The sequence below is a fragment of the Lates calcarifer genome, linkage group LG1 (assembly GCF_001640805.2).
Source record: "Lates calcarifer isolate ASB-BC8 linkage group LG1, TLL_Latcal_v3, whole genome shotgun sequence".
Lineage (NCBI taxonomy): Eukaryota > Metazoa > Chordata > Actinopteri > Centropomidae > Lates > Lates calcarifer.
The window spans coordinates 9,715,463-9,739,112 of record NC_066833.1 but is presented as its reverse complement, the minus strand read 5'-3'; the positions used below and the strand labels follow the sequence as shown (position 1 = coordinate 9,739,112).

The 23,650-nt window shown below is 43.2% G+C and overlaps 1 protein-coding gene across 1 annotated transcript in view; it reads left to right on the top strand.

Moving 5' to 3' along the window:
- dnah7 (dynein, axonemal, heavy chain 7) overlaps positions 1–23,650 on the top strand; it is a 54,892-nt gene that overhangs the window by 13,918 nt on the left and 17,324 nt on the right. Inside the window, 34 exon segments of the mRNA XM_018682245.2 lie at positions 1,448–1,641; positions 2,515–2,713; positions 2,882–3,022; positions 4,279–4,491; positions 4,592–4,701; positions 5,159–5,327; positions 5,856–5,958; positions 6,577–6,704; positions 6,865–7,077; positions 7,338–7,436; positions 7,633–7,881; positions 9,007–9,156; positions 10,681–10,863; positions 12,116–12,292; positions 12,419–12,550; positions 14,285–14,356; positions 14,358–14,422; positions 14,424–14,481; positions 14,483–14,509; positions 15,204–15,401; positions 16,949–17,104; positions 17,199–17,258; positions 17,260–17,368; positions 17,582–17,708; positions 18,286–18,505; positions 18,629–19,255; positions 19,355–19,600; positions 19,710–19,939; positions 20,024–20,354; positions 20,429–20,775; positions 21,136–21,316; positions 21,479–21,664; positions 21,975–22,138; positions 22,987–23,141. Of these exon segments, the coding sequence (XP_018537761.1) occupies positions 1,448–1,641; positions 2,515–2,713; positions 2,882–3,022; positions 4,279–4,491; positions 4,592–4,701; positions 5,159–5,327; positions 5,856–5,958; positions 6,577–6,704; positions 6,865–7,077; positions 7,338–7,436; positions 7,633–7,881; positions 9,007–9,156; positions 10,681–10,863; positions 12,116–12,292; positions 12,419–12,550; positions 14,285–14,356; positions 14,358–14,422; positions 14,424–14,481; positions 14,483–14,509; positions 15,204–15,401; positions 16,949–17,104; positions 17,199–17,258; positions 17,260–17,368; positions 17,582–17,708; positions 18,286–18,505; positions 18,629–19,255; positions 19,355–19,600; positions 19,710–19,939; positions 20,024–20,354; positions 20,429–20,775; positions 21,136–21,316; positions 21,479–21,664; positions 21,975–22,138; positions 22,987–23,141 (6,019 nt within the window).

Sequence of the window (23,650 nt, the reverse complement as noted above, 5' to 3'; positions counted from 1 at the left end):
TTGTCTGAACACTACATGTTGCATGTTGCCTGGAGATGTAAAAACTCTTGGACATCCCGTTGTCTTCAGATACAAAACAAAAACAGAATCAAGGCAAATTGGTCATTCATCAAAAAAGATAAAAGAACATCAGAATTTTTGTACCCATTCAACTATATCAGCTGTTCTCTTATAGCTCACACTGTTTCCCTTTGCAAAAGCTAGAAATCATGTTGACAGGTGTTGCATTATTCAGAAAAGGGGTGTTGTTTCTCGCAGGAATAAATCATATCTAACTTGGAAGTTTATTGGCAAGGTGGGTTAATGATGATTCAAACGCTGCATAGCAACAGAACAAAGATAGTTTTCCTTCTTCGACTCCTCTGCTTTTTATTCCTAGTAGGAGTGGTCAGGAACAGACGAGAGGAATAAGAGAGGCATGTTCTTATGTTACTTCATGGTAGCTGTGCATTTTGCTCCCTCGTGCATTTTATTTCATTCCATTCAGAGGATGTTATCAGGCTGTGTGCTTCATTTCAGAGTCACCAACGTTTTCATATGAGCAGGTTTCACTGTCCAACCTTGAAGATTAGATAGACTTTTTATTTAGGCACTTCCCGGGGCTGACAGTTCCAGAGGATATTGAATTAGTGTACAGATGAGATGATATCAGAGCTGAAATATTTCATAGGTGCTAGACAGGCCTCAGGTAAAATCTCTATTACTGTCCCATCATAGATTTTTCCAGGGCGCTGTGTGACAGGTGGGCCTTGCTGTGGAACACAGAGTGGATGTTGCTAAAAGGAGATATTGCAGATTTTTAGTGTTACCTTCAAGGCAGCAGCGACAACACTTCACTGCTGAAAAATATGAACACAACAAATCATCTTCCTGTTCTATATTTCACAGATAAGCTGAAAATGTACAGTTTATTTAACATTTTATTAATATCTTGGAATTAAAATTTGTGTTTGATTGCAACAGACTCTTAAGTTCCAGACATATCAGCTGCAATGCAGAGTATTGTGTCACTGTACATCAGTCGTTATAAAAATAGTAGTTACAGTGCAAAAATAAGGATGTGCCAATCTGGGGAGGGAACATGATAAAATTACAGCTTTTTTGTAGAGATAGTAGCCTTGAGTGCTCCATTGGAAAATGATTTACAGTCCAAAGAGGCCAAGGAAAGAGACATTTTATTAGCACCTGTGAGAAATGAAGAGAAAACATAATAAGTATTTATCAGCAAATTCACCACCTTCAAACTACAGCCCTGAAACTTGAAATTAGTCTGCATGGACATTGACAAAGGGGGTCAGTCATGTCCAAACATGTTGTATGGAGATGGTGATGACAGTAAAATGACCAATGTTCGTTTTTGACCTCAGAAACTGTTAAACAGCAAAGTAACAGTACTTGACCAAAGTGAGTATTTGTTGTAAACTCTATTTTCTCCTGTCTGTTGCAGGACAAACATGTATTGGTAGTAACAGCCATTGAAAAGATGCTGGAGAGGCTAAAAAAGTCCAACGAGCTTCTGGAGATGATCCTCAAAGGTCTTAATAACTACCTGGAGAAGAAGCGTCTCTATTTCCCTCGGTTCTTCTTCCTGTCCAATGAAGAACTACTGGAAATCCTCTCTGAGACCAAAGACCCCACAAGGTAAACTGGTAGAATTTTTGCCCACAATCATAATATTTCATAACTAAGCTTGATCTGAACATATCTACTGTGTCCATGTCATGTTTCCCTGGTACCAAAATCAACAATATATTCAACAAGTCAACAACACCAGAGAGTTGTTTCCAAAATATTCTTAACTCAAAGCCTACCTACTATCTCATTTCCTTGTTCAAGGGTAATTGTCATATAACACGGAATCTGATTTAAAAGTTTTTAGAGGTAATCTCTTTGTCTAATCTCAGTTTGTTTTTTGAATTTTCACAGTAGGGGGACAGGCATTCAAACTGAACGCATCATTATTTTTTATGTGATAAATGCAAATTTTAAAACCATTACATGCACACTCTAAATGTGGACTGATAAGCCACACTTGCTCCAGGGCCACTTTTAACAAGTTAAATCCCCTTTGTGAAGATTTGTTATGTGATTAGAGCATCTTTCAAATTGTTGTTGGTGTTAGTTTTTATTAGTGGTGAATGAGACAACCCAAGTAATAATTCGTGCAGTTTTGATGTTACTCTCAACCCATTCAGTTTGCTGTATTAGATTCAGTTTTGTAGGGGGTAGAGAATTAGTTTTTCTAACAGTGGGACTCACACAGATCAGAATCTTTCATTTTACACACATGAAAAAGTATTAAGTATTAATTATAACAGTGTAGAAATCTGTCTTGCTGACAGTCTGTGACAGTGTTGTAGGTGGCCGTGCAAATTGATATGTGTTATAATTGTGAGCGTAATTATTCATATTGGTGAGTCCACAAGATGCCACTTACTATGTACATTAGATATACTGTAAACTTTAGACAGTACCAAAGTGATTCAGTTGTCTTGCCTTCATCTCTTCATCCAGGGTGCAGCCTCATCTGAAGAAGTGCTTTGAAGGCATCGCTAGTGTGGTGTTCACCGACGTGCTGGACATCACTCACATGAAGAGCAGTGAGGGTGAAGTGGTTCAGCTGCTGGATATCATTTCCACGTCCAAGGCCAGGGGCCAGGTGGAGAAGTGGCTTCTGGAGCTAGAGAATGGCATGATTGCCTCACTGCATAAGGTGACATATGGGCTGCTGTTGCACGTTGTTGATTTTCTTTTTAGCTTCACTCATATTTACAACTGGGCAAATACATGCCACCACATTCAAAGCTGCCCCCTTTATCCTTTCTAATATCCTCCATGACACAGAAACCTGTTGGTTAAAGCCTCTGTCCCTCCATCATAGGTAATTGGCGAGGCGATCCAGGCGTACCCCAACGAGCTGAGGATCAACTGGGTGCGTGCTTGGCCGGGCCAGACTGTGCTGTGTGTCTCACAGGTCTACTGGACAAAGGATATCCATGAAGCCATCAGTTCAGGACAGAAGGTGATTTGTTTAAATGCATTACACGTTTGTATTCTGAATTACAGTTATAAACACTCATAAGCCAGAACATTAAAATATTGTGTAGATCCCCCCGTCTACAAAAACAGCTCTGGCCTGTCGGGGCATGGACACAGGACCTCTGGGAGCGTCCTGTGATGTCTGGCACCAGGATAGTGGTAGAGGATCCTGTGGGGCGTGGGGTTGGGTCTCTGTGGATGTGGCCTGTTCTGGTGCATCCCACAGATGTTGATTGGATTGGGATCGGGGGAGTCTGGAGGCTGGGTCGGGGGCTCGGGGGAGTCGTGTAGTGGGAGCACTGTCCTGCTGCTGTGAGTGCCCCTGCAGTGGGGGGTGTGCATGGTCTGCATGTGTATGTTGATCATGTTATATTTTTGCCTGGGATCTGTCAAACAGAAAATCACTGCATGCATTATTTCAAAATGTCGGTTCAAGTCATTCAAATCAGGGTGAAACATCTTTTTATTCTGCAACAGACTGTTAAAAAAAAACAAGCATCTTTTCCTTTCTATGATGTCTGTATCGAAGCTGTAACCATAGCAACAGCTGGCATCTGAAATACATCATCTACAGTATGTTCTGGCATTACATGATGTGTGCATCAAAGTTGTAACCATGGCAACGTACACTGTGCGGTACGTTGCCATGGTTACAAGATGGAGTGTGAGAAACAGTGTAAACAAAAAGATGTAAAGGGATCCCAGAGTGAGGTCAACAGAGGCTGACAAACAGATTATCTCTCAATAAATTTGTTACTGACAGTAATGACTGGGTATTATCTCCAAGCTATCACCTGCAGTATTTCACCTCAGCTTTAAACACAGACAGAGGTGAATATGGAACAGCTGGAGTGACTGAGAATTACGAACTGAATTTGATCTGTCACATCAAATACGGAGCAATCATAGTTTATGAGCTGACACGTTGTATTTAGTTGATACAGACAGTTGAGGTATAGGTTAAATGCTGTTTTATAAAGGTGGACAGGAAAGATTATTTGTGTCACAGGTTATATTTTTCTTTTAATACACCTCAAGACTTAGCAATAGCACTTACAAAAGAAGGAAGAGTGTGGTTTCTTTCTCATGGATGTCTCGACAGTGATGGACTTTGTAGCTGTTGCAGGGATCACACTGCTGACCTTCACTTTATAGATGGGGTCTTGACAGCATCCTCTCTCCGTTTTGATAAACTCCAGCATGCTCTGCCTTCTGTCTAATGATGCCTCTGCCCCTCAGGCCCTGGATGCCTACCTGGAGCAGAACAACAGACAGATTGACGACATTGTGGCGCTCGTACGTGGCAAGCTGTCCAAGCAGAACCGAGTGACCCTCGGAGCCCTTGTTGTGCTGGACGTCCACGCGAGGGATGTGCTGGCTGCACTGGTGCAAAGGGGAATAAATGACGAGAACGACTTTGAGTGGCTTAGCCAACTGCGCTACTACTGGGTGGTAGGTAGATGGGTAGGGGGTTTGGGGCAGATGATGAAAAGATTTCTATTTATTCACATTTGTATTAATCACTGAGTGACTGACCTCCAACCTTGTGCAGGAAAACCACCTCCAGACCAAGATGATCAATGCTGGTTTGCCTTATGGTTACGAGTACCTTGGCAACACACCACGTCTGGTTATAACCCCTCTCACTGACCGCTGCTACCGGTAAAGCTACTACCAATGTTTTCTTGGCACACATTGGTCCCTTTAATAACAATCAATCTTTGTTTGAATACCGCAGCCTGTCTGAGTTGTTGCTGTACACAATTTACCCATCATTCAGCGTGATGTTCAAATGATGACATGACGATGTTCAAACATCAAACATTTGAACACGTTGTATGAAAACTGTAGCAACAATAATTTCCTCAGTTCACTTGTAAGTTTTTTGTGTTGCAAAGCCTGGCACTCAAAAAAACTGCCTCCTTTCAGAAAACCTTTAAAAGCTTCCCTGCAGTGAGGCTCGAAGACACTTCAACATTTCACTAAATGTTTTGTCAGCTAGCTGGAGTGGCCATTTTCTGACACGTTCCTGTTGATAAATGAACATTTATAGTTAATACAACAAAGAAAATCACAGACATTCCCTTATTCTTTGTCCTGTCCGGTTATCTTCCTTCAGTACTTTGTTTGGTGCCCTCCACCTCCATCTGGGAGGGGCACCTGAGGGCCCAGCCGGCACAGGCAAAACAGAGACAACCAAAGACTTGGCTAAAGCTGTGGCCAAGCAGTGTGTGGTCTTCAACTGCTCTGATGGACTGGACTACATCGCTCTGGGCAAATTCTTCAAAGTGAGTGACTTAATCTTACTGTTTTTCTACAACCATGTTACACCAGTTATTTAAACTATTTTAAAGCATGCTCACCTCCACATCAGTTAAAACTGATACACACTAAAATGCCTCTTTACTACACACAGGTGAAACCCACAGCACTAAAACTGTTTTACTTGTGATAGTTAATTTAGAAGTAGCTCTCCCCACATGCTGCTGCCCTCGTCTTTTCTGATACAAGTGTGCCAGAACAGATACCTCCACCTGGGAATATCCCACTAGCATAACTACGAGCATTTCAAAGAGTCTGATAACAGGAGCTGACACAGGGGTAAAAATCCCCTCCATCTTTATTTTCCCCTGTCCCTGAATGCCACGCAAAAAAATTAATGTCAGTCTCAATATTCCACTACAACTTATAACTTAGCGTGGTGGTGCTCGTGTGTTTGTCTGCCACTGAACAAATAAAATACATGCAGAGCTATTTAAATTTGCACTGATGAGTTCTGTGTGTGTGTGTGTGTGTGTGTTTGTATTTGTGTCCAGGGCCTTTTGTCCTGCGGAGCTTGGGCCTGCTTTGATGAGTTTAACCGCATTGACTTGGAGGTTTTGTCTGTGGTGGCTCAACAGATTCTCACCATACAGAGAGGTTTGTGTTTTTCTGGCTTTCTTTCCCTTTGGTGTTTCCGTAAGCTGCCGGTGTACCTAAAACACATTTGGCGTATTCACTAGTAAAAAAGCTTTAGAAACTTTAGACCACAAAGATCCACAGCACAGAGCTGGGGCAGTTTGTGTAGGCTGACCGGCAGGACTTCAAGCACAGCTTTGTTCACTGCACCGTCGCCTAGATGGGCATCAAATGACCTGCGTCACAAGATGCAAAGGCCAAAGGGGTGTACAGATTTTTCTTTGCCCAAAACTGCCAATAGGTTTCTGTTACTTAACTGCTGCTAAAACGGCTGTTTTTAAACCTTATCTCAGAGTGTTGAATTTAAGCTAATTTGTGAGTTGTAGGTTTTAATGTGAACCAAGTGTTAAAGTGTGCACTTGTATTTGTGTGTGTGCTGGCCCATGACATGTCTCTGATGGTCATGCACATGTGCCATGTGACATAGCATACTCATACAGTGGACACTGCATCCACAGACATATTCCTCAGGGTGTGCTCGTTAAGCAGCAGCCAACAACCGTGGAGGGAGTAAAGAAAGGAGCTGTCTTCATTAGAGTTAAAATGCATACTGTATTGTAACTGTATCTGTGTGTCCAGGAATTGCTGCCCATGCTGAGATGCTAATGTTTGAAGGAACAGAGTTGAAGCTGGACCCCTCCTGTGCCGTGTTCATTACCATGAATCCTGGCTATGCTGGACGCTCCGAGCTACCAGACAATCTCAAGGCACAGTATTTTTAGTTCTTGGACATTCTTTCTATTTTAATTGTCCATTTGATTTTTGGAATACATAACTGAGGAGTTTGACTTGCCCGTCTCCAAACTTTACTGTAAATTGCTCAAATAACTAAATGTTCCATTTAGCTAAACTGTCTCTTTACACCAGGCTCTGTTCAGGACTGTGGCTATGATGGTACCAGATTATGCGATGATCGCAGAGATTGTCCTCTACTCGTGCGGCTTCGTCACTGCGCGGCCTCTGTCTGTGAAAATCGTGGCTACCTACCGACTCTGTTCGGAGCAGCTGTCGTCACAACATCACTACGACTACGGGATGAGAGCTGTCAAGTCTGTGCTGACTGCTGCTGGAAACCTCAAGGTATCTCAAAGATGGAAATTCAGTTCCACTGTAACTACACTGCCACTGTGAACGTGTTTGTCTTTCATTTTTTACTCGTCTCATATTGTTGTTGTGACAGCTTTGAGAATTTAAACACGACTTTAATCAGTAGAGCTAAGAGACAAATGGTACGGAACTTGTGGTTATTGTGGTGTAATTATCAGCTTTAAGTGACACAGACAAACTTTACACTTTAACATTTTTTATTTCCTCCTTTTCTGCTCTCCTCCTTGGGGCAGCTCGCTTTTCCAGAGGAGAATGAAGACACCCTATTGCTGAGATCCATTATTGATGTCAATCTGCCTAAATTCCTGGCCCACGATCTGAAGCTGTTTGAGGTGCGACTGAGTGGAACTCCCACCATCTCGATTAACGCAGCGGCACGCGTCAACCAGTGTCAGCTCATGTTAATTCCAGCCAATTCATTTGAAACCACGATGCACAAGGACAATTTAAGTCTATTTGAGTCAGAGGAGTTCACTGGAATAGATTATGTTCGCACCGCTTCTCACTGACTTTACCTCTCCGTCTCAGGGCATCACCTCCGACCTCTTCCCTGGGGTCAAGCTCCCAAAACGAGACTACCGCATCCTGCTGGAGGCCGTCGAGGAAAACTGCCAGCGCATGAACCTGCAGGTCACTGATTTCTTTGCTGAGAAAATCCTGCAGATCTTTGAGATGATGATAGTGAGGCATGGTTTCATGTTGGTGGGCGAACCCTTCGGAGGAAAGACCAGTGCCTACCGTGTGCTGGCAGCAGCCCTTCATGACGTCTGTACAAAGGTATGATAACATGTTTTAATCTAATCAGTAGGAGGCTTTAGGAACACATGGACAAAAAATAGAAGATGGATACATTCTGAAGGTTGCAGAAATTAGGGAAGATATAAGATAATGGCATCTGAATTTTAGAAAAGTAGCATGTTAAGCTTCAAGTCAGCCTAAATACTGTAAACTATATTTCTTAGTCTTGATCAATAGCTACTTTAAAGCACTTTGTTTTCTCTGTGGCATTCCTGTAGTTGTCCTTGAGGTCCAACTCATCTGTTGTGCTCACGTCAGCTGTTAGACTAGTCAATTTGTCAGAAATTTGAGGAAAAAGCTTCATGTTCAGATGGTTGATCATGCATTTTTTTAATTGTTTTTCATTATGAATTTTGATGGGTCCTAGGGACTTACTCGGTCTGTAAAAAAAATTCTTAACCTACACGTCGAGTAAAAATATGCGTTATAATCAATATCCAAGGCTTATCTGAGCTACATGTTCCCAAGTAAACACATCCATCCAATTTGTCAGAGCTGTAGTCTTTGTTTAGTAGTTATCGATCTCACAGAGAAGAGCAGAACTGGCTTGTTGTATTTACATGGCTGAGAGGGCTGAGAGGCATCCCACCAAGGAGACAGATGAAGGCCTGCTGATGGAACGCCTGGGAATGCCACATTTATCATCGTCATCCTTGTCGCTGCACATCCACTGATCATGTCCAACCTCCTTCCCCTCTCACTCCTTTTTGTATTGTTTTTTTTTCTCACAGCAGCTCGCTCTCTCATTGTTTCTAACTCAAAGCGACACCTTGTCTGAAAAGCCTTTTGTCGCAGTTTTTGCCTCATCTTCCTCAGTTAGCAGAAGCCCTGTCATACAGACAGTAATCCTCTAAGCAGTTTTTCGTGTCTTGTCGTTGACACGTTAGCCAAATGAGTGGCCGTCATGCTCCTTTAAACACATTCTTCTTTGTTTTTGGTGTCTTTTTAAGAGAAAAACCCAAACCTGTGAAGCAAAGAATTCTTATATATACCTACATACTGTACGTGTATCTTTTTGTATTTGTCTGTGCATCCATTTCTCTTGAGTTTATGATATCTCTATGTGTCTTTCTCATGTCTGTATGTATGTGGCTGTTATACCAGGGTCTGATGGATGAGAACGAGGTACAGATCACAGTCATCAACCCCAAATCCATCACCATGGGCCAGCTGTACGGCCAGTTTGACCCTGTCTCTCACGAGTGGTCCGATGGCATCCTCGCCGTCAGCTACAGGGCCTTTGCTGCCTCCCAGGTAAGACGGCTGTTCGTGAGTATTTTGGCTCAGACACAACCAATCAGATAAGAAAACTAACACACAGTGAAGTAGTGTGTTAGTTCAGTTAAAGCAAGAAGTATTTTTATTGTATTTCTGCTTCAGCTTCATCGTACAGTGCAGACACATAACTACTGTCACCTCATCGGGGAATGTCTGCTTATAGAAACAGACACTCAGGCTCCCCTCTTGTTAGGCAGACAGCATTATTCTGCTGCTTCCCCCATAACGAGCTATTCAGAGCTGAATCACTTAAAGCAAGTGCTGCAACACTTCTCCCCTATGGATTAAGACCTTTAAGTATGTTGCGCTTGTGCTATACCAGGGTTCCAGTATAGATGGATGTGCAGCAGGAAGATGAGACTGAGATGCAGGTTTAGGATGGATCATTGTACATGTCTATTGTGCAGGCACGACACTCCAATTAATTGCAAGCTGGTAGAAAAAAAACTGCAATGAATGACAGGGTAAACATTTTGCTGTCTCGTTAAATTTAGATCTGTAATAACTCCTTTCCATCATGTGCATACACAGCCACACAGACCAGACACACATGGGCAGACAATTTACAGATTGCAGTGGAGGCATGTCATAATGGAAAATCATTTGTTTGCCCTATTCTCAGATTGTTTCCAAATGAACTTGTCATTTTAAAAATTGTCTCTGTATATAAAGTTGTCATTTTACAAATTGTTTTTTTGTCAATGAATAAGGAGTTCGAGGAGTGGTTATGACAGCCGAGGCAGTACATACTGATGCAATGAAAGTAGAAAACGAGAACAAGGCTTCTCTTAATTCAGTTTCAGAAAAGTCATTTTCCTCTCTGGGAAAAAAGTCTTTCTTTGTTTTGCTCTTTTTTTCCTGCATCATATTTTACTAAACTAAGTTTTTGTGTGCTAATCTGGACTCTGCAGTAGTGTAGTGTATTAAACTCTCAGCGTACACAATGTAATATTTTTTTTTTCCCAGTGCCACCGCTCTCTGTCAGATCATTACATTACAGCATACACACTTTCCTCTCGAGCACCAGATGGCCCCAGCCCAGGCATATCCATTTGTTTATATTACAACAAATCAATCTAAAGCACAGCTCTTGCCAGCCCATTTAACTGGAGAATTGACGCTTGTTGTCAACCTCTATTATGACAGTGTAGGTGTTAATTTCATTCATTTAGCAAACATCCTTCACTTAGATTACAATCCACATGAGTTCCTTGGTGACCTTGAAAGTAGGCATGAGGTTTCTGTTAGTGAGAAAGAAGTACTGTATGATGAGAGGGTGCAGGAACTGTCTTTATAAACCCAGTCTTTCCATGCACTTTTAAGCTCTTCTTCTAAACTCTAAAGCTCCATCAATATGTGAAAAAATCTGTGTATTTTACCACTGCAGGGTCCAGCCTTCCAGCCAGTCACCAGTGTGGTCAATATTACTGTCTGGCCTTTATTTTGACTTATAGAAATGTAATGTAAGATGTGAGCCGTCTTATTTCTTGTGTCCCTCAGAGCCCAGACAGAAAATGGCTCATCTTTGACGGCCCGGTGGATGCTGTGTGGATTGAGAATATGAACACGGTACTCGACGACAACAAGAAGCTGTGTCTTATGAGCGGCGAGATCATTCAGATGTCCCCGCAAATGAGCCTCATCTTTGAGCCCATGGACCTGGAGGTGGCGTCGCCGGCCACAGTGAGAAACACCTTTACTTTGTGTATTGTGCTGTTCCGCTCTCTGGCAGTGATCGTTTCCAGTGTCTAGAAACAGAATTGTTGTACAAAGATGGTAGTTTTCTTAGTTCAGAACAAATTTTAATTCATACAGTCTATAACTCCCCAACCCACCTCTTATCAGATCGCAGTTTAGTTTGCTTAATCTTTATTGATGTGTCAGATGGTCTACTTCCTCGACTTGTACTAAGTGAAATTGCTTTCCTCTTTCCCCCCTGCTTCTCATGTTTCATGCAAGTTGGCAACAGATAAACAGCATTTTTTCCTCGATTTTTGGAACGCCTGGTTCCTTTTGAAGCACACTTCCCTGCTGCCTCTACTCTTGGCCTGGGGAGGTTGTAGACAGCCATGTGCTTCGCCTGCAGTGTCACCTGCTACTTTTTGTTACTAGCCAATGATGAAACAAGAGGGGCTGAATGAAGGCCAGCTGAACCTGGTTGGTAGATACTTGCAGACATTTCACCTCTCATCCAAGAGGCTGAACCGAAGAAGCGTCTGCAATCAAGTCCAGTTGCCCTTCACTCAGTCCTTCGTGGATAACCGTGACCTTTATGACCGAGAAGCTCCACAGACATCCAGCCAGAGATTCGTACTATCCCTCTCCAGCTACACCCATTTCAGACATGCTTAAGGAAATATCCAGCATAATAAATCATCGTCAGCCGTTCAACTTTGCAAACAAAGCGATAAGAATTGTTTCACTCCTCTCCGTTCCTCTGAGATGAACTTCAATCTTGTGCAGTACATTAAAATGCAGTATGTATAAAAAAAGCTTTTTAATTGTACCTTTCCTTATGGTTCGCTGTTGTGAGGCAGAAACAAAGGCTTGTCTTTGCAATACATACCGCAGATGCCTTGAGAGAATACCTTCTCCCTGAATGCATCTACCCGGCTCTACTTTTTTATTAAACAGACTTCTATTTTTGATTCTCTATAGCCTAGCATCTGTTCCTTTCATCATGCTGAATGCAGACGCATCAGTTTTTTTGTGATCACAGTGAACCCCCCCACGCACACACACACTTTGTTCACATCCCCTTTGTGCACTGTTGATCCTCCCTCTCTCTTTTTGTCTGTGGAAGTTATTTATCTCAAAATCATACTCCTCTCTTCTTAGTTTCTCTCCTACCATATGTGTATGTATATTAGCAGCACTCCCAGTTGCACTGGTATACATGTGTGTTTTCTCCAGATGTGATATATGTTTGCGGCAGGTGTCTCGCTGTGGTATGATCTACATGGAGCCCCATATGCTGGGCTGGCGGCCTCTCATGCTGTCCTGGCTCAACACCCTGCCAACCACAGTCAATGCCACACACAAAGACCTTATCACTGCCCTTTTCGACCGCGTGCTGCCAGCCTGCATACAGCTCATTCGAAAGGCCACCAAGGTGCTGAACCTTCAGTTTCTCATCACAAACATGTTTCATTACTACATTAATATATTAATATACTAAGTTTTTAATGAGGTCTGGGTCCAGTGGAATATTCAGGCATTTTGATGTGTGTGATTTCAGGAGCTGTCCCCGACCTCTGACACCAATCTAGTCAAGTCCCTGATGAACCTGATGGACTGCATGATGGATGAGTTTCATGATGAAGCAAAGATAAAGAGCATGAATGAAAACGATATTTGCTCCTGGCTGGAGGTTTGTGTCATTATTATTACTACTACTGCTACTGATTATCATTATAGAATATATAGAAACATATTAATTGAATTTATCAACCCAGCTGACCATGCACGTGTTCTGTACCTGCATGAGACAACCAGGAAGTAGTCTGTGTTCGTACATGCAGTGTAACAAACATTTTCATGTTTCTGTGAGTCTGAATAAACAACCTTGTTATAAGCTCAGAATACAAATGTGTCACAGAATATGTTAGACACTAAAAATTCCAGGTTTTGTTTTGCTTTGCATTGATGTTTTAATCCTGTGGTTTTGCTCGTTGAAGCCTAAAGAAAAAGTACGATGCGATATACTTGATCGTCCCCTTGGGGAAATACTTCTTGGGCTCAGAGCTGCTCAAATTAACAAACGTCACTCTACGTTTTACATACGAAGCATATGTTGTAAGTTTAAACAACATATTGCTCCTGTCTCCATCAACAGAGTTCCTTTGGGGACTGAAGCCTCTGTGGCTGATGCTGTGTTCTTACTGGTTCACATGTTAATAGAAGAAGGCACAAATGAGGTTTTAAAACGATTTAGTCACCACTCGGGTACTCTGTTGTCTGCCAGAGGGTAAAAGCTTGTACTCAGTGGAGGACATGGAATGGATCAGCCAGTATCGTCTCTGCTCCTCCAGACTGTTGCTTGTAGATTGTAGAGACTGGTATTATTTCTTTCCTAGATTATAACTATACTGAGAGGTTACCGTTCCTCTCTCATTATTATCATCAGTGGAGGCAAACAAAAAGGCTTACGTAAAGAGAGAAACTGCATTTAATGGGTGAAATGATCGGTTTGCTCGGCTGAACAGTGTGAGAAAGCAGAGGCAGTGAAAAACGAGAGCTCTGTCACGACAGAAACTAACAAGAGATACACTGCAAATCTACAGAGGAAATCCTGATGATTTTAGCTTATTATACGAGGGGTAATTCAGACTGATATAAACTGAAATATAAACTAAAGAATGTAATGTAGTAACAACACATTGTATACAGTATACTCCAACTGGCCTGTTATTTCCTCTTCAAATACAGTGTCCTAATCAGGTCTTCCCACAAAGAGAGGAAAAGTTTAGCAGATGAGCCCTTTCTTCTGCCCCCTGCATGAGTTCCAATTGATTTTTTTGCCTCTGAATCATGTCTTTTGAAAGTGCTGCTATTATCCCCCTGTGGCACACTGCACTGATGAATGCCTTTCAACCCTCTCTCCCATGTTTCTCAGCCAGTCATTATCAAAGTGTTGAATTAATCAGCCTTTTAACAGCAGGAGCTATCATGAGGCTGCTAAGCCTCATTTCCAATTCCTACAGTATTCCTGCTGTTTTTTTTTCCAACAAAGACATTTCTCCTCTGTGGATTCTGGTATTTGTCTCATGAAATCATCTGTACACTAGTTCAGACATTTACATGGTTGCTGTATATTTTAATCAGTTTGGTAATTGTAAACCTTGTCTGCACTGTGCGATTTTTGACGGCAAACCTTCTCTGTGTACAGGGATTTTTATGGTTGACTTTTGATTACAGTGTGATGGTATCTGTTTACCTTGTCTGTTAGTTGTTAATACTTAAATGCTTCACAGTACAAACACCATTTTGAACATAAATTTGTTAATTTTGTGGGGTATTGTAAGACTTTTTCACAGTTACCAGTCATGGTAACTTGATTCAGTGGTGAAAAAGTATCAACCTTTTGTCCTCTCCTTTCACACAGGGCATTTTTGTATTCTGCCTGGTGTGGTCAGTGGGCTCCAGCTGCGATGATTCAGGTCGAATCAAGTTTGACTGCCGTGGTCAGAGAGGTACTGAACGGTCCCCTGAGTGAGGAGACCCGGGCCTGCCACAGGTATTCTGGCCACTGTCGACGCTCCACCTAAACAGCTGACAGTTCCCCTGCCCACTGAGGGAACAGGTCTACCAGTATCGCTTCATTAAAGAGGTAGGTCTGTTACTGAGAGCACTTTACTGCAGAATGTGGTCTCAGAATACACTGTGAAAAACAAAAACTAAATATCTCTACTCCATCTTTATCACAATAACTGGGGAGAGAAACTTCTACATCAAGCACCTGTGGCCTGGACAGAGTGACATACGGAGGAGGGACGGTTCTTGTAGTTATCTACACCACATTTCAGTAATTATCAAAGTTATATTTGGCTGTGACAACCATAAAATTAAATTTTAATCAGCACAGGGCAGGTCAGAGTACTCCTCTGTTTAGCAGTTCTTAGTTTTATGTGCTTCTTGTTCTATTACAGTGGGATTAGAGGAGCAGAGCTAGTATGGATTTAACCAAGAGAACTACACAACAAGACTAATATGAATTCGTATGTGTATTTGTTTCTGAGCCATTTGATATTATTAGATCCTGAATCCAAAGAAAGTGTCCCACAACATTAGATTGTAAGTTTCCCTGCTGTGGGACAAGAATTATCTTCTTGTACAAATACTTGTCTTGTTTATGTCTCACAATATGGACAAATCCATTGTGTGCTGAATCACAGTCAACGACTGCACATAATAAGTGTTACATGTTCTCCCTGGTGTGTTTTGGTTGAGATGGAGTCTAATGGTCTTTTTTTATCTAAAATGCAACTCTTAACTTTAGTTTTTATTAATTTTTTTCTGCTTAGGGCCCGGGCAGGTGGGAACTGTGGACAGACGAGCTAAAGGCTGCGCCCCCCCTCTGCAAAGACATGCAGTTCAACGAGATCATTGTTCCCACTGAGAACACGGTGCGCTACATGGCACTGATGGAGCTGCTCATCACCCACCAGAAGCCCACAATTTTCATCGGCCCCACTGGCACCGGCAAGAGCGTCTACATTACAGTGAGTCGTCCATCCTACATATGCTTGGGTCATTATTGTAGTTATTATTTTCTGTGTTTAGTCTTTTTTTAGCTCTGCTTTGTTTCTGTGCTCCTGGGGAATTGGAGATTGGACTTTTCTTTTATTAGCAGAGATTATTATTATCACATGCAGAAAAACACTGCCTATGTTAGCAATAGCATCGCTCCATAGGGCGAGTGAGCATTCATTCCTGAGCAGTGTAGCCCCAGTCTCAGAAAACTGGAGTAAGTGCTCTGAACACACAAATCATTCGGAAGCAACAGAGCCACAGGCACCAGGTGTGAAATGGCCACCTTTGAGAAATACTGAGTGTCTCTCAGCAGACCCGTGGCTATTTATATCAAGGACTAATCCCCCTTCCTTCCCTCTCCTTCATTAGTTCATCCATTAGTGTGCTCAAACTTGAGACTCCGGGGTGAATAGAGATCATCTCATTGGGGAGCCTGCCTTGTTCTCCACTTCCTGCCTGTCTGCATGGCGGAAAAGCTCTCTGTCCCAGGCTGCAACCAGCAGACCGAGGCTGAATCTCAAATCTAGCAGGAGTAATAACGGAGCGCCAGCACTCAGACCAAAAGAATATGACAGGTGTTGTGGCAAACAAACACACAAGGCTCCATCACCTTCTCCAGAGTACTCTGAAGTGAGACAGAGACGAGCTGATGTACCTTGGCTGCATCAAGTCCGTCTCATTTATACTCTACAGCTCATTACTCACATGATTTCTGTGTTCATGGGGAAGCGAGAATGTGCTCTGAACACACATGGCACATATTAGAAGTACCATGAAAGAAGATAAAATCCTAATTAAATACATCAGATCAGCCCATGACTGCTTTCCCTGCTCTGTCCTCTCTGTTCATACAAAAACAGAAGGCCATTTTATCTAACTGACCTTTTGTAAAAGCCTCTTTCAGCTTTTAGTTAAATGCCCTTTTGTAAACCTTCACGCAGAATCTAAAATTCATCGATTTTACCCTCCTGACCTGCACAACATTACTTGAGAACATGTCCTCAGAGGGCAACCAATTTCCGACTTAATTTTCAAAGTCATTTTCAGGGATTAACCGAGATCCACTTTTTATCTAATGAAATACAGACTAATTGCCACATTTAATTAGATTATAAAGCTTATCACGACCATTTTCCAGGATCAAATTGGGAATTACCATTTTAAACATACTCTACCTGTACAAGATGTCGTTAATAAGCTGATTCAGAGGAGAGTGAAAATACGTTAAAACATTTTCAGTCAAATGAGCATTTCCTTTTTCTCAAGCCACAATTATCAGCCAAGGTGAATTAAGTCCTAACCCTAATCCAGAGTGTGCAGTTCATAAGTAAACGTTTACCAACCATGCAATTATCATTATTTGACTTACAATACTCATATTCTACACATCACTTCTGCAGATGGTATCTTTTGTTTTTGCCTGGTGATAATGTCCCCTGAAATATACTTCCATACTTTGAGATTTGTTGATAATCTGTGCTCATATTTACATCATTCTTTCATTCTCTTTCCTCAGGACTTCCTTTTGAATCGGTTGCAGAAGGATGTGTACAGCCCTTTATTTATCAACTTCTCAGCCCAGACTACAGCGGCCCAGACCCAGAACATTATCATGTCCAAGCTAGATAAGCGGCGCAAAGGAGTATTCGGTCCACCACTGGGGAAGAAAATGGTGCATCCTCTTTAATCAGTGTCGTTTTAGATATTAAATACCTTGTTGTGTTATCATTATTTCATCCAGGTATACTAATGTTACATCCTTTCAGGTGATATTTGTGGATGATGTGAACATGCCAGCCAGGGAGGTTTATGGTGCCCAGCCTCCAGGTGGAGCTGCTGCGACAGTGGCTGGACCACTGGAACTGGTACGACCTGAAGGACTGCTCCATGATCAACCTGGTGGATATCCAGGTCATATGTGCTATGGGACCACCTGGTGAGTAGTCTCTACTTACTGATGTATAGCATCATGTTGTGTCTCAGACTGGGGGGTTGTTACCTCGACTTTTATAATATTCAATCAATCAGCCGATCAGGACGACACATCTTGGACTGTATTTGAGCACCATGAAAACCAGGATCACTCATCATCAGAGATATTGTCTGTGTTCAGGATTATATAATTTATTTTTTTGTGTTTCTTCTTCAGGTGGAGGTCGAAACCCTGTCACACCTCGTTACCTGCGCCACTTCAACATGATTACCATTAATGACTTTGATGATAAGACAATGTACACAATCTTCTCCAGGATCATAGACTGGCATTTCACCATACGGTAACTACAGAGAATATGTAACTTCCACAGTGATTTTATCCAAACTGACACGTGTGGATATGTTTAGGAATGATAAAAACCGAACCTCTACGTAGAGTATAATCCACTGACCTTTTCTGCAGCACAGACAGTGCTGTCTGGTCTTTCAGTTTCAGTGTTTAGTTTATGGCATTTGACCCACAGCACCCCATTGCTTTTAGCAAAATTGTAGAGCATTACTAATCACAGATCATTAGGCAGCTGAGACTACAATATTGTACATAATGCAAGGAGGATAAGATGTTAGTTATTATGAAATTATTCTATATATCAGTTTCAATAATTGGAAGATTAAAGGTCTTCCTTCTCTCTTCCTGCACTGCTGCAGTGTTTACCTCAGAGACTGAGAGTCCTAAAGCAATCAAATCTGCTGGATTGGTTTCAGATTTACCCAAGCACTCACACAGAGTGAAATATCACTTGCATTTCAACAAGATAGACAAGTTTTTTTTTCTTTTTGGTATTTTGGAACATGTGATTCTTCTTTCATTTTCCCTGCTAAAGTGTTAGAACAGTGAATCAACCTTTTTATCCACAGGTTTGCTTTCTCCAAGCCGTTTGCAGCTCTGACCTCTCAGATCGTTACCAGCACCATGTCAGTGTACCAAGAGGCCACTAAGAACCTGCTCCCAACCCCCACAAAGTCCCATTACCTGTTCAACCTGCGCGACGTCTCCCGGGTCATCCAGGGCATCTGCCTGTCACGGCCAGAGACTGCAAATGAACCGTCTGACATCAAACGGCTCTGGGTGCACGAGGTGAGATTGTACCACAGCAGACAAACAATGAGAAGCTACATAAGTGAAGTAAACTAAAATAGAAATATCTTGAAAACACAGAAAGTAGAAGTACATTGTAATAACTCCCACACTGACTCTTAGGTCCTGAGGGTGTACTATGATCGACTGGTCCACGACACAGATCGGTCCTGGCTCGTAAGCCATTTACAGGTGGTGTCTCAGACTCACATGAAGGAGAACTTCCATCAGCTCTTCCAACATCTGGACCAGGACAGTGATGGAAAGGTCACCGAGGACGACCTGCGCAGCCTCATGTTTTGTGACTTCCACGACCCTAAAGGAGAAGACCGCAACTACCGCGAGGTGCACAACCTGGACCAGCTCCGACAGGTGGTGGAGACGCACCTGGACGAGTTCAACAACATCAGCAAGGCGCCTATGAATCTGGTGCTCTTTCGTTTCGCCATCGAGCACGTGTGCCGCATTTCCCGCATCCTCAAGCAGCCGAGCGGACACGCCTTGCTGGTGGGCGTGGGCGGGAGTGGGCGTCAGTCTCTCACCCGACTGGCTGCCTACATGGCGGAGGCAGAGCTTTTCCAGGTGGAGATCTCCAAGACTTACGGCATCGCCGAATGGCACGACGACCTGAAGCAAATAATGAGGAAGTCCACGCAGGGCGAAGCCCACGGTGTGTTCCTCTTCACAGACACACAAATTAAAATGGAGTCATTTCTGGAGGACATCGGCAACCTGCTCAACACGGGTGAGGTAAAGTGGGTGGGAGGGGACGCAGGATAGATTAATGAAAGACTTGAGGTATAGAGGTATGAGGTATAGACCGCTCTGTTATCTTTTGGTTGTTTCCAGGTGCCTAATCTGTTCGCCGTTGACGAGAAGCAGGAAATCTGCGAGCGAATGCGTGTCCTGGACCGTCAGCGTGACCGCGACAAGCAGACGGACGGCAGCCCCCTGTCCCTGTTCAACATGTTTGTCGAGCGCTGTCGCACGCAGCTGCACGTGGTGTTGGCCATGAGTCCCATCGGAGACGCCTTCAGAAACCGCCTCAGACGTTTCCCTGCCCTCATTAACTGCTGCACCATTAACTGGTTCCAGGTGTGTGTGTGTGTGTGTGTTGCATGAGTTTGGACACACCAGAAAACCGCAGCAGGGTAAAATCCAGTGTGTGTACTGTGGCTGTAAATCATGTATTCCTCCTTGTTAGACCTGGCCTGAGGACGCCCTGCAGGCGGTGGCCTGCCGCTTCCTGGAGGATGTTGAGATGACAGATGAGTCCAGAGAAGGCTGCATCAACATGTGCAAGAGCTTCCACACCTCGACTATTGAGCTGTCAGCGCGCTTCCTGTCTGAGTTGCAGCGCCACAATTATGTCACACCAACCTCATACCTGGAGCTCATCTCCACCTTCAAAGCCCTGCTGAAGACAAAAAGAGCGTAAGGTCAAGATTTAGGATACACTGTGTGTGTACAGCTGTTATTTGATGTTGTTGTTACTTCACATACTTGTTCTCTGCACAGTGATGTGATGAAGCTGAAGCGCCGTTATGAAGTGGGCCTCGAGAAACTACAGTCAGCTGCGGACCAGGTGGCCACCATGCAGGTTGAGCTGGAGGCTCTGCAGCCACAGCTGCTTGTGGCCAGCAAAGAGGTGGATGAGATGATGGTGGTGATTGAGCACGAGTCCGTGGAGGTGGCAGAGACAGAGAAAGTGGTGAAAGAGGATGAGGCCGTGGCCAACGAGCAAGCCATGGCGGCCAAGGCCATCAAGGATGAGTGTGATGCTGACCTGGCTGTAGCCATGCCTGTCCTGGAGTCAGCCCTGGCTGCACTGAATACTCTCACCACTCAGGTAAAGGATAAGACACCGCTCTTACAGAACAGTGAAGAGGACAGATCTAATGATGTGGTTCTTCTTATCTACAGGATATCACAGTGGTAAAGTCCATGAAAAGCCCTCCCACAGCTGTTAAACTAGTGATGGAGGCCATCTGTATTCTCAAAGGCATCAAACCAGATCGAGTGCCGGACCCCTCAGGCTCTGGTAAAAAAGTGGAAGACTTCTGGGGCCCGGCCAAAAAACTTCTGGGAGACATGAAATTCCTCCAGAGCCTCCACGAGTACGACAAAGACAACATCCCTCCGAATTTCATCGCCATCATCCGCAACAAGTACATCACTAATCCAGACTTTGTACCAGAGAAGATCCGCACTGCGTCCACTGCAGCCGAAGGCATGTGTAAATGGGTTTGTGCCATGGACAAGTACGACAAGTAAGTAACGCTCTTCTCCCTCTGTGCTCTCAGTTATGAAAATTGATGCATATTTGCGAGGCTTGCGAGTCCCTTCATCTGTCTTAGTGATTAACATGAGGCTGGGTTGTTGGTAACTTCAAAGGAATCATTATTTTCCTGGTGCTGGTGTACCGAAGTGATTCATGTAACAAATACAAGAGCAAATAATGTCAAGGGAAATGCTCACATCATTATTGTTCTGACGACCTTAAATGCCACCGTAATTTATTTAAGCTAAAGTCCCAAACCAAGTTTTAGGGCACGTACTATGCCATTCTCTCTGGTTTACACATATCTAGTACATTCAACTAGTTTAAGAATGCTTCATGTGTCTGTCAGAGTGGCCAAGGTGGTGGCTCCGAAGAAGGAGAAGCTGGCGCAGGCTGAGGCGGAGCTGAAGGTGGCCATGGAGAGCCTGCAGAAAAAACAGGCTGCCCTCAAAGAAGTCCAGGATAAACTGGCAAAGCTTCAGGAAACCTTGGAGGCTAATAAAAACAAGAAAGCTGACCTGGAGAATCAGGTTTGTGTCTGTTTAATAGTTACCAACATATGAGGTAAAATGGCTCGTGCAAGCGACAGTTTTTCTAGTCAGCTAGTCCAAGTCAGAGGTTACAGACTGACACTCTGACCTTTGCTCAGTTTCTTGATCTTTTTGCATTCCTCTTTCGATTACACCTCACAGGTGGATCTGTGCAGTAAGAAGCTTGAGCGAGCTGAGCAGCTGATTGGAGGCCTGGGTGGAGAGAAGACACGCTGGAGTGAAATGGCCTTCAACCTCGGAGAGCTGTACAATAACCTGACAGGGGACATCCTTATCTCCGCAGGCGTGGTAGCTTACCTAGGAGCCTTCACCTCCAGCTACAGACAGGTGAGCTGAGGGACCAGATACTTGGAAATGCTTAGTATCAACTTTGCATGGAGGTAACATTTTCATTAATTGTGATGCTAATGTTTTGTTTCTCTTGAGCACATTGTGACCAAAACAAATCCCAGCGCTGTTTTAGGCCAAGAAAAGGCTAAGCCTGACTGTGTACATACACACTGTTCCTTCAATAATATGCCTGTGTGAATGCACATTTTTGTAAACATTATTAGTTTTGCAGGTTAATGAGAGTGTGTTTGTGCGCTTGTAATAAAATGAAAATGAAGTAATTAGGACTAAACGTGCTCCTCTACAGGATCAGACAGAAGAGTGGATGAATCTTTGTAAGAGTAAAGAGATCCCATGCTCCCCCAACATGTCTCTGATGAACTCGCTGGGCGATCCAGTGAAGATTCGTGCGTGGACCATCGCTGGGCTGCCATCAGACAGCTTCTCCATAGACAACGGTATCATAATCTCGTGAGTACTGAAGATAAACTTTACGTTGTCATGACATTTTAATGCACCAACTGTCGATGTGCTTGTGTCTTCATACAAAATGTATATATTCCTACACAATAAAGCTGCACTGTGCAGTGCATGAAAAAATTGTACTTGCCCAAAAAAATAAAATGTCTGGTCAAGATTTGGACAGTATCTCAAAATCACAAAATGAAACTGTTCAGATGTACTTTTCCAAAAGCAGCACTTTGGAGGTGTGGTACACCTGCAAATTGTTTCTGGAATAGAAGCAAAGAGAGCTGTCTTTTTCTTTTTCTTTTTTTTTTTAACACCCAAAGGGCCTCTTCTCACTGTGAGCACGAATATCTTCATTGAAACTGCTGGCTACTATTCATTTTTCATGCTGCTTCACTTTTCACTCACTGTACATCATATGGAGCAGGTTCCAGTGTTTTAACAGAGTGCAGTTGTGTGTTTTGTTTTAATGCTGATTGACCTGAATCACATGGGTTTCAGAAACCCTAATAAAAAGAGACAATGATAGAACTTTCCTGGAAGCCCATGTGACATTGTCTGATTCAACCTTAAGGTGCAGAAAAAAAACAAGACATCTGCTTCGTTTGTGTAAACGAAGCAGCAACATTGCTTTTTAATCACAATACTATGGCCCCTGGTGAGCTATCCAACTGTGAGCTGTCTAACTGTGCTGAGAGTGAATGTTCACCCCCTGAGCTGCTCTCTACATCTCACATCACCCCACCCTGTAACATTTAACAGTTACAGAATCTCGCACTCTGACAAGACAGCACCATTTGATCACCCACGACTCTGTGTGTGTGTGTGTGTGTGTGTGTGTGTGTTTGTAGTAATGCCAGGCGGTGGCCTCTAATGATCGATCCCCAGGGCCAGGCCAACAAGTGGGTGAAAAACATGGAGAAGGCCAACAGCCTGCATATAATTAAACTGAGTGATGCTGACTTTGTGCGCACTCTGGAGAACTGCATCCAGTTTGGCACACCAGGTGAGTTAAAGTATTTCTCTGGTATGATGGCTCAGTGTGTACGTGCTTCATCCACAGTGTTGCAGTTCCTGTCACTGCCTGCTGAGGTCTCTCTTTACCACAGGAACTACTCACTGCTGTGCATTGAATGTTTGTCTCCTTTGTTCTCTGCTCTGCAGTGGAAGAATTCATATAGAGCATATTTCTGAATGAGCCTTCTGCACCATTAGCATGTCAAACTACTGTAAATCATCAAGCCCAGGAGAAACCAGTTATATTTTCTTTATGCTAACATTTTCCCTGCCTGGTAGCATGGGTCAAACTGACATCTGTAGGCAGACATGACCATTTTTTGTTGTGTTTTTTTCCCCAGTGTGTGTTTGTGTGTCCTGTTTTATAAAAAGAAATTCTCCTTAGCCTTAAATTGGAACAGCACTGCTTCAGTCCCCACTGCTACTGTGTGTGTGTGTGTGACCTTTTGGTTCATAAGCTGGTTTCAGAATATATAAACCACCATCTCTTCACAAAAG